The 11,883-nt window shown below is 37.9% G+C and overlaps 1 protein-coding gene across 2 annotated transcripts; it reads left to right on the forward strand.

The window, feature by feature from the left end:
- Window positions 1-339: 339 nt before the first annotated feature.
- Window positions 340-11,371, forward strand: LOC311084733 (uncharacterized protein). Of its 2 annotated transcripts, XM_084116958.1 has the most exons (6): window positions 340-478; window positions 3,028-3,348; window positions 5,391-5,720; window positions 6,421-6,528; window positions 8,800-8,825; window positions 10,439-11,371. In XM_084116958.1, exons 1-6 carry the CDS (start codon window positions 421-423, stop codon window positions 10,511-10,513), a joined length of 918 nt encoding a protein of 305 aa, XP_083973084.1. In that variant the 5' UTR covers window positions 340-420; the 3' UTR covers window positions 10,514-11,371. The 2 variants fall into 2 exon arrangements, with proteins under 2 accessions (XP_083973084.1, XP_083973085.1); XM_084116959.1 differs by lacking the exon at window positions 6,421-6,528 and having other exon boundaries at window positions 359-478.
- Window positions 11,372-11,883: the final 512 nt, after the last annotated feature.

Genomic DNA, 11,883 nt, shown 5'->3' on the forward strand with positions numbered 1-11,883 from the left:
AACTGACTTCGTGATTGGTAGATAGGTGGAGGGAGGCGCGTCAGGCCAAAACACAAAATGACAACATCAACATCAGTTGATGGCTGCAAGTCCACTTTTTAAATGACAATATCCTAGCCATACTACTGTTGTCAGTGATATAAGTATTTGAAATGAACATGATTTCTTAATGTCTAGTGACACATCAGGGCCATTTTATGATTAATTGAAATAGATTTCTTACATACAGCTCCTTTAATTATTCCTTTCGTTCATCGAGGCTTCACACTCCACCTCAATAGGTGGCGGAAATGAACCTCAAGCTGGTTTGCCAACCGCCAAAGAAGAAGCTGAAGCGAAAGCAAAACCAGAAGAACAATAACGACACGTGTGTGCCATGCATGCATGCATTCATTTTCAAACTAAGTGGAACATCTGTGCATGGAAAACATGAACGCAAAATATTTATTTTGCTCAGTGTTGTTTTTACTCGCACATGGTAAGACATTTTATGTTACAATCTCTGTCCTAGTCAACCATAAAAATATATGACGAAAGTTATACAGTTATTTGGCAGAAGATTGTATCCACGTGCTCACTACTGCTCCTAGTAGACCATTGTTCTCTTAATAAAACATTGCTCTCTTGAAATCTTTTAAATTACTATAGAAATTGATCTATAGACATTGAATGGAATTTGAGTCGCTTTGAATAAAAAAACTTCTGCCAAATGAATAATGTAATTCTGTAATGTAATTCTGCCAAATGAATAGTCTAATATTAATAGTGTTACAACAAAACGCTATGTTTTAATAATAAAAACAAAAGCAATATTTTGCAATTAATAGCACCAAATGTTTTTATGGATAATATTAATCTATAATATTCATAATGGGAAATATTCTTGATGAATCTATGAAAATTTGTTTATGAATCCATAAATATATGTTTAGGGAAAGCAGTATATATATTATAATTAATATATTAAAGGTTGTATCAGCGATTGTGGGTGACGTCACTTCTGTTTGTGTTTGAAGCGAGATCCCAAACAAACCAAGTTAGCTCGCCCCTCCCTCCCGTTTCATGCATCATGAAAAAAAAAACGATCATGCACGCGCATTTCTTAAAGCGAGAGACACACGATATTCAGATCGATGTTCTACCTCAATGATGGCTCATTCTGCTGGGTAAGTCATTATAGTTGTTTTGTAACATAATTTTATAACCAAGTAAATATAATAGCTGTTACTTGCACATTTAATATTGTGTATTCTAAAATAGGCTAATGCAGAGAATGTTTTTTTTTTTTTACTTTGTATGCATGAACATTATGTTATCAAGTACATAGCTCGCTTCCAGCTTTGCTCCCAGCTAACAGAATAGTCATTTGAAATATAAATGGTTACTAGCAAGGTGTCATAACGTTGCCTATTATCATTTATTTACCTAGTACAGTTCTGAGAGAGGGAGGGGTCGGGCTGCTTCCCAAGAGCTACAGCCTACCACTGCTGATGTTGTACACAACACCCTCCCCCTGTCTGTGATTGGTTGGAACACTATTTGTTTTGGTTTTGAGTGTTTGGCTAAACCATTTGTTTTTGTGTGCAGATCTCAGAGCCTAGGCTGCCTACAGAGATGCGTTTTTTTGACGGCCTGCTTATGGGGCGGGCAGCTAGCGGATCATTAGGAAATATTAGATGAATGTGATCATTTATGTTTGGGCCTTTTTGGGCCTGAAATCGCTGATACAACCTTTAATATCAAGATTTGAGCTTTTGTATGATGTCATCCATGAGACTCATGTGTTTGTCTGATGAGTGAATGTGTAAATCAGTGACTACGTTTACAAGCTGTCATTATTCGGGTTATGGTCGGGTTAAGGTCACTATTCGGGTTTCTGAAACATTCGGAATAACCCGTTTACATGTGTGAGCAGAGAGAGTTACTCCTGTATACATGGAATTAGTAATCAATTGGCAATATCCCGATGTAAACGGCGACGCACGGAGACCGCAAAATAGCAATAGACACTGCCTTACACTGCTGTTACTTTACATTAATTTGACGTTTATTTTACTTATTTATCAGGGACAGTGCATGTTAGGCAGCAGTTGTGGTACTAATGAGTAGCATTACTATTTATTATAAGAATTTACCTTAGTTACGTAGCTATTTTGCTCAGATAAGGCGAGCTAACCTACCATGGTCGTCAGGTAACTGCTCCTGTTCGTCCCCAAAGCCGACATCTACCCCACTGTTTTCGGCAGTAGTGATTCCCCTATTCCATTATGTTGAACTGGGGGAAAGAAGATGGGTCGGACCTCCTAGTACCGTTTTGTTTCTTCGCCTTGTAGTATGCCTTTTTCAACGTCTTCCAGCGGTACTTGATTTGGTCTGGCGTCCATACAAACCCTGCTTTGCGTAACTTTTCGGTCACCTTCTTGTAAATCTCACTATCTCGGTACTTTCTGCCGTCAACAAAATACATTATATTCATGGTTTTCACCACACTAATAAAGAAACTGGTTTCCTCCTCGCTCCAAAAGTGTGGTGCATCTCGCCATGTTTACCTCTACTTCTTCTTTACTTCCGGTATACTGCACGCGGGTTTTTGCCAGACGGCGCAAACAAGAAGTTCCTCTACTCAAAAGACCAAGATTCCTTGCGAATAGAACATACGCACAACACAAATCAATATTCCTTTTGATGGGGATATACCGACAGGCGTTTACATGACCAAATATTCTGGTTAGAAAAGGGGTAACCCAGGGATCATATTCGGGTTTTTAAAAAACGGAATATGAGCATATTCAGGTTTTTGACGGTGTTTACATGGCCGTGCGCGACCGGGTTATTGCTAATATTCCGGTTTTGAATGGGTTATTGACTGCGTAAACGTAGTCAGTGATGTTCTTCTGATGTTTGTTTGCATGTTACATTATGAATCCGGATATATTTCTCTTCTCACAATGGAGAAAGAAAAAACTTTTCACAGCCCTTTCGTGTTGGTGTAATTTTGTTTGGTTTAACTGTTAATTTCTTCTTCAGGTGTGTCTGGTGTTGATAGAGTGCCAGTGTCAGTGATGGAGGGAGATTCAGTCAGTCTAAACACTGGTGTTAAAACAAAACAACAAGAAGTTATTAAATGGTATTTTAAGGACACTCGTATAGCTCAAATCACTGGAGATCTCAGTTTCATCTGTACAGATGTTCAGTGTAATGAAGGTACTGAGAGATTCAGAGACAGACTGAAGTTGGATCATCAGACTGGATCTCTGACCATCACAAACACACACTCTGGAGAATATCATCTAGAGATCATCAACACTGGCAGTACCCGTGAAAACATCTTCAGTGTTTATTTTCGTGGTGAGTCATTTAATGAATGAACCTGTTTAAATAGACTATAAAAAAAAAAGATGTAGAAAAGTGAAGCCGCCAAAGTTCAAATATGGCGCTGACATCTTGGAGCCAGAGTCTGCTCAGTAGTGATTGTGAAGTGGAGATGCGATATCAAGGTCCCGTCCACACTCCTGCAGAAACAGTTAGTACAGTTTACTGCAGAACAGCTCATGTCGGTGTGAAATAAACAGTTATGGTAATGTAGACATTAAAGTTGAAGCTCCAATATCCTCCTGAAGATCCCGAAAATAGTCCATCAGTGACTATTTAATCTCTGACAGTCATAATGTCACACCTGTTCTTATAGCATCAAATAACTAAAACCAAACTTATTTAAAAAACGATAATTAAACTAACATCAGTGTGATTGAAAACTAGCTGAAATGACAGTAGGGCTGCACGATTAATCGCAATTTCATGTAAATTAAATAATAAATTAATTCGAGATGGCTTATCGCGATTTTAAAATCGCAAAGGCTGCGGTTATTTTTTTATGCGCAGCTTGTCATTGATGTATGGCTCTGTAAACGCTGCTCCATCTGAAAGCACTGTGAGTTTGAGTCACTTATAACGTGCATTTGAAAAAACTAAACGCGTCAAACATCTTTCCAAAACATGAGAAGCATTTATGAACCTCTTGTCCAACAACAGACAACATTTAATAACATGCATTTACTCCAAACTCACTTCATAATGACAGTTGAGCATCCTTCTGTGAGATGATGTGCCTTCTTACACAGAATAAGGCAGTCTTGTATTTATAAGTCATGTTTAATCAAAGCGTTTCAATCTTCTGTTTATTCAGCTACAGCGTTAGGGATTTCCTGGAATGATGCGCATTATTGTACTTCTGCGGCGGGGCATATTTATCGTGTTTGCATGAGAGCGCCCTCTGGCGTTCAGATGGGGCAGTATTTACTACCGATCAGCCGCACTCCACTGACAAGATGCGCACAAAATAATCGCAGCCTTTGCCAAATTGCGTGCGGTTTTATTGCGATTAATCGTGCAGCCCTAAATGACAGGAAAAAATTATTTCTCGCGTCCTACTCTTATCACATGGAGAGATCGAGATTGTTGTTAGATCGAGATGCTTTGGCTTCACTTTTCAGAAATTGTGGGACACTATCCTCTGGTTTCACAGACAGGGCTTAAGACTAGTCCTAGACTAAAATGTAAGTCTGAGCTGTTTCCACTGAAATAAACTTGCACTGACTGATCTTAAAAATATATCAGTGCCTTTTTAGTTTTAAGATGCACATCGGTAATGTTTTTTTCTAAGCATGTTTATAAAAATTACTTAAATGTCCTAATTGATCTATGGTCTAATCCTGGCTTAGTCTAAGCCCTGTCTGTGAAACCGGGCCTATGTTTAAAGGGATAGTTCACCCAAAAGTTAAAATTAGCCCATGATTTACTCACCCTGATGTCATCCTAGGTGTATATGACATTTCAGAAGAATACAATCAGAGTTATTAAAAACTGTCCTGGCTCTTCCACGCTTTATAATGGCAGTGAATTGCTGTTTCTGTTTTGAAGTCCATAAAACTGCATCTATACATAATAAAAGTGCTCCACACATCTCTGGGGGGTTAATAAAGCCCTTCTTAAAGGAACACGCTGACTTTTTGGGACTTTAGCTTATTCACCGTATCCCCCAGAGTTAGATAAGTCCATGCATACCTTTTTCATCTCCGTGCGTGCTGTAACTCTGTCTGACGCACCCACCGCTAGCCTAGCTTAGCACAAAGACTGGAGGTAAACGGCTCCAGCTAGCATACTGCTCCCAATAAGTGACAAAATAACGCCAACATTTTTCTATTTACATGTTGTGATTTGTATAGAGTATACAGTGAATAAGCTAAAGTCCCAAAAAGTCGGCGTGTTCCTTTAAGCAAAGCAATGCTGAAAAAGGATAAAAATAGATGTCACTTTTATCTTTAGTCCTTTCACAATTTGTGTGTTTTTGGCATGCATATCCTTTAATCAGCTGTTGGTTTGTGTTTCAGATGTTCCTGCTTCAGAACGAGATGAAATGAAGAGAAAGTCAGTAATGGAGGGAGAATCTGTTACTTTAGATCCTGGTGAAATAAAAAAAACAAATCATTCGATTATGTGGTATTTTAATGACACTCGCATCACTGAAATCACTGGAGAACCCAGTAAGATCTGTACAGATGTTCATAGAGATGGGAGATTCAGAGACAGACTGAAGCTGGATCATCAGACTGGATCTCTGACCATCATAAACACCAGAAACACAGACTCTGGAGAATATAAACTAGAGATCAGTAGCAGCAGCTTCAACATCAAAAGGAGTTTCAGTGTTTCTGTCACCGGTGAGGACACTTTAGTAGTTCCCTTGAGCAAATTTAAAATAGTTTTTTTTTTTTTTTAAATCGACCTATTCAATGTTTTCATTGTGGGATATTTGGGAAAGTGAGCTTTGACTTCGTAATTAATTTCATTCGTAATGTCATTAACATGAACAATTAAAGTCGACATGAAATCAAATTTGACCCTATTTACTTTGTTAGCACATTTAACTAGTCTTGTGGTGAACAATTAATCCGTGCAAGTTAATACACAGAAAAAAAATTGTTTGCCATGGTAATCTTGAATCAAAATCTGAAAAGTTACTTCCGGTCTGGAATGGCGTTCCTTCTCTGATGACGTCAGTTTGACGGCTTGGGTTGAAAACGCTTAACCACTCCCCTCAAACCGTTAGTCTGCTATGAGCAGAGATGGAGAGGAGGAGCGCTAGAGTAAAACCCTGCCTTCTGTTCAATATTCCGTTTCACTTGGAAATACGTCACAACACTGGAGAAAAGTCGTTTGCAACTTCCAGTTCATGGGGACTTTTTTCTGTGGTGCTGATGCTGTTTTATCTGCTGTTCTTCAAAAACCCACCAGATGGCGCCATCTGTCAATTTAAATACATTTGATGACCAAAGCAGAAAAGTGTAAATATGAGAGACATGCATTGGTAAAATTGATTATCAGTCACTCTGTTGAATAATAGTGACTGTCTGTCTTCAGCTGTTCCAGGTTCAGGTCTGTCTTCAGCTGCTGCTGCAGGAATAAGTGCTGCTGTTGTTCTGCTGGTGGCTGCTGTGATTTGTTGGAAGCGTAAAAAAAGAAAGAAAGGTGAGTATTACTTTAGTGATTGGAAGTCTGATACTTATCTGTGAACTGTTTCTTTCAGACAGTTATTATTCTTTATTATTATTATTATTATTATTATAATTATTCAGCACTTGTGGGTAGTTCGGTAGAATGAATGTCCAGTGTGTTGCGCTGATATCTGTCTCTCACTAGCAATCGCGTCCTGCTTCATACCACAGTCATGATAAAAACATTATTGTATTCACTCATCCATAAACATTATTAGATCCATCGAGATGACGACAAATTCCATGATTCCACGCTCATTTACATACTGCATCATCAATCAACGCCATTCTTATTGTTTTGAAGAGCTTAGCGACCCCTAGCAGCGAAACAAGTATAGTATAGTACAAATATCAAAAAGTTGTAACAATCTCCCTATCCACTCCTAGTGAGACATGCTACAAGATAATTTTGAGGGAGGGACTCACAGACCAAACTTGTTTTAAGAATATAAAGAGTGTAAACAGTTCAAAGATAAACCTCAACACACCAATAGAAATACTTTCAGTTTATGTCATACGACCCATACGAGTATATTTACATAGACACCACCTAGCAAACACTCAATATACAATAACATAAACCCCAAAGATTCACACACATGCAATACTGTCATTGATAGGTAGCAATAATAATAAGAACTGATAACATTAGTTCATTGTCCTGTGATCCATAGAGTTCATCCAATGTTTTGTAGAATCAATTGTTCCATTTGCAGTGATGGAGAGGAATGGAATAATAGTCCCGTGACCGACGTGAAGCAGCAATTAGTAACATCCACAATGACTCCAAATCCCAAATTAACGCAGTCAGGCTTTGAAGCCCCTGACCATTAGGAACTCATGTTCCAGTTCGAATTTCAATCTTGAGCCTCACCGACAAAAGGAAAATAGATGTACTCAAAGAGTCCTTCTACAAACAAAACATACATACTAGCATTAGCACGCTGGTTTCAAAACGAACAACATCCGTAAAACCCAACTAAATACAGCTTACACATGAAATAACCACCATTGACATAAATCAGACAAAGAAAAACACTTACTTGGTTGAGCTTGAAACAATAGTTTCTCAAAATGGACTCTAAACAGATTGGGTGAACTAATGCTGCGTTCCAGTCCAAAATTGTCATGCCCTTCACTCGCTAACTTCCCTCCGTCTCGTTCACTCGGATGTACGTCATTGCTTACGTTGCACAAGTGCCCACTACTGGCGGAAACTGCAATGGGCTGAACTGGAACGTCCTAAGCCCTTGATCACTTGGAATCAGCTGTGGAGTTGATTTATTATTTACATTTTTTTATCCTTTAAGAATTTGTTTAATGCAGCATCCAAATGTTTATGTGTGTTTGGGTTTTAAATAAAATAAAAAATATAATTAATATATCATAGAGTTGTCTGTGTGGTGGTGATTAGACGAGATATGTGGTGACGTCACAGTCGTACTGCATTGTGGGACATATAGGTACCTGAAGTGTACATTTGAAGTAGACTCGCTCCCTCGGTCAAGATCGAGGGAACGAGGGTCTGTCCATATAAACTTCCCCCGTCCACTTCACGAAGTGGAACGCACTTCAAAATGGTGGCAGGGATTCCCCCGAGGGGAAGTGCTTAGGGAAGTTCGCAAGTGCGTGTCTAAAAGTGGACTGGAACGCAGCATTAGAGAGAAGAACCATGCTTCCCTTTCCACACCATAACCTGACTTCTTCTCTCACATGGCTATATACAAGAGAGCATGATACATAGAGCCCCCTACTGCATAGTAGTGGTATTAAAAAAAAAAAAAAAAACAGTAACCAAACTTTGGGTGGTTACAAAGTTTTTACGTCATGGCAATATCCGTGATTGTTCTGGTGCCGGAGAAGCTCTTCATGTTGGTCACGAAGCAGTATCGTTTTCACTGTCATTCATCTTCAGTCATTTAAATATAAATTAGCGACCTCCCTAAATGAGGTCACACATTTTGAGTCTGAGTGACTGTCAGGCACATCCGAAACGTTTCAATGTAATAACCGTGCACATGTGCTGACTTGAGCCACAACTGTTTCAGACATTTCAGTTCAATTTGGGGAACTGGCTCATCCAGAACTGGTTCAGAAGAATGATTTGTTTGCGAACTGGGCATCACCCAGTTGAATTAACAAGATGGAAATTGTGTGTTCAAAATCATTTTGAATGATTTCAAAAGATTATTCTAGATAACCATAGTAATGTGTGTTTAATTGAGTTTTTTAATTGTTCAAACAGACACCAGGATGCAGCACGATGATCAGGTAAGATACTCACTGAATTTGTCTGATTACAGAAATTAGATTCAGATCTGCAAGTTGGCAGTGTTTTACTTGGTTAGATTCAGAAATCACTATCACTTGTGCATGGTAGAAAGCAAATAGTGATACTGACATAATGACACAATAAAAATGGAAAATTTAACTACACGATTGAGGGAGCAGGCTACACAGTGAACTCCGAGAAAACGCTATGCTTGAGCAAACAGTTTGTGTATAGGCTACTACAAATGATGCCCGTGAAAGAGACTGTGAACGCATTGAATAGGATATGTTTAGTTGGTGAATAGCATAGGCTACTATTACAGTAGCGGTAACTTTAAGCGCACCAGAATAAAATATAATATTCAGAAGTAAACAGTGCAGTTGACTTACAGATTCAGTTAACATCCACAAATGAATAAGCATGATTCAACGCTACTTTCTTCGACCCTCTCTGGTCCTGTGCTGTGCTCACTCAGTGTGTGCAGTGTGAGAGGGGGAGTGGCCAGCGGCTAGAGAGGCAAAAGCCAATGTGTGCTTCTTTTACCGAGATATTTAATGATATCTTTCGCATTTCTAATCCAATCAACGCCAAACTTTTGCACTTACTCATGCTTGTAGCAAGACACCTGTCAAGTTTGAAATCCATCAGACTAACGGTTCGAGAGATATGCGATTAACACACACACACACACACACACACACACACACACACACACACACACACAGACACACACACACACAGACACAGACACACACACACACACAGACACAGACATTCCTGTAATTTATAGATGGATAGATTTATAGATGGATGTATAAAATAAAACCCTGCTGTAGGATCTATGCATTATTTCAACAGTGTTTAAATCAAACACAAGACAGATGTTTTCCACACACAGTATGAGTTGCATTCTGAACATGTTTTTCCGCACCCTTTTGATTGACAGGATTTAATCGGCCCTGATCATTGGCTGTTTTTAAGCAATCGGATACCGATTATTAGCCAATGCAACAGTGCATCTCTAAAATAAACACAACTTTTTGTAGAAAGTCAAAGTATCAGTACTGTCATATTAATACTTACCAATTCAAAAATTCAAGCATTTTTAGCTGTGCACACTGTTTGGAAAAGATGAAATGTGGATCTTCAACTGCAAAATGAATAGTAACAAAACTTGGGACTTCATTCTGAATGTGAAATGTAAATCTTAATGCTTCAGACACTGTGGAATGCAAATACTATACAAACGTAGTTAAAAATATTGGACAGAGTCATAAATACCAAATACTTTGTTCAACTTCAACTTATGTTTAGGGTTCATTTGGATTTGAAAAAAAAAGTGCAAGGGTGCAAATATTTTTGACCATGACTGAATGTTATTGTAGTACAGAAGATGACAGTGTAATGCAGTTTATCAGATGCATTTCGAGAAGCATCCCACATTTATGACAACGTGTTTAATATTTAGGAAAAGAAAACCACCATACATTCTGCAAAAATCAAAAGGAATGCACAATTACAGTTCATAGTCTCCAGTATATTTTTTTTGTGTGTAACTGAATTATTCATCCTGTTCATTTCTTTCACCTTCTGTGAATCTGTTTTCTTTCAGGCAAATGGTGTTAAAGGCTTGTCCCCGAATCAGACTGAGATTGAGCCTGAAGCTGCCAGTGAGACATCAATATAACATTTTTAATTATTCTGATACTTTAACTGAAAATGAAAGTGAAGAGAAGATGGGAAACGAGAGATTTTCTTTTGTTTCCTTTCCTCTCTTTATTGTAAGTTGCAAGTGTCATGATGTCAACATTTCAGTAGTTGGACCAATACCAGTGGAGTTTCACCTCAACACGAGTTTCAACACCACAAAAACGAATTTGATATTTGTTATTAGTCATTTTTAGTAACAGATTAAAATATTAAGTTATAAAAGCATTTCTTAAAAAAAAGACAATTAAACCACATACCAGTAATAACACGAGGAACAAAGAAACTATTTACAAGCAATAGAACAGTGGGTTATTGACATTTTTCCATATGAAGATCAGGGGTATTCAATTAAAATAAAATATAATATTAACCCCGCCCCTTTTGCACACCGGTGCGTAGCCTCATACTACAAGAAAGGCTTTTACGGCCTCTTCTGCACAGCAATGCATTATTTGTTACAACTACGTTTACTATACAGTATGTTGTTCCATTCTACTGTCTATATATTTAAACATGTAACTTAATATATAACTTTGCCTGCTCTAAAGGCTTTGAGAATCTTTCCTTTTATCACTGATGATGTTGAAAGCTAAAGTGATTATAACTTTCGTTATCCAACCGTTCAGGTTAAATCCTACGTTTTCTTATCAGTTCTAAGAAAGACTTTTACCTTTAAAGAATAAGAGGGTGAAGAATAACAAAAACTTTATTTGAGTCAGATTAATTATATTGGAGTCAGATAAATATTTGAATTATACACGTCATCCTACAACATGCCTTTTGTTCCGATTATTGGTTCAAAATAGCAGCGCAAGTTTCCAGTCTTACATAGCATGCACGATTATTTTTATCTGTCATACGGATGACTCTGACCTTTTAACTAAACCAGATTTGAGACAAGTTAACTTTTTTTAATATATATATATATATATATATATATACATTTAGCATTAATAATCAGCATTTGTAGAGCATTTCTTAATAAACAATGTTAGAATTTGGAAAATTATTTGGAGATGGCAAGGGAAGACAAAAATCTTTTAAATTATAGTTAACTTTGTTTTGCCCTTGTAAGACTTTAGACAAATTGGATAAATGCCAGGCAGTCTACTTGAGGCCCTGAGAGGACAAAGGACCTCTCTGGAAATTAACATTTGAACTCCCCCTTGTGCACTACCGAGACGAAAGTCTCACCTCCGAGTCATCCTAATCTACATTTCATTCCCTCATCCCTCACCCCTTCTCTCTCTCATGCTCAGACCGCCTGAATTCACCCAAGAAAATATATATACTTTAATGTGAATTATTATCACCGTTTGGTATCATTTGAAATGTCTCAGTGTGACC

This window comes from Abramis brama (genome assembly GCF_963993115.1).
Source record: "Abramis brama genome assembly, chromosome: 6".
NCBI classification, from domain to species: domain Eukaryota; kingdom Metazoa; phylum Chordata; class Actinopteri; order Cypriniformes; family Leuciscidae; genus Abramis; species Abramis brama.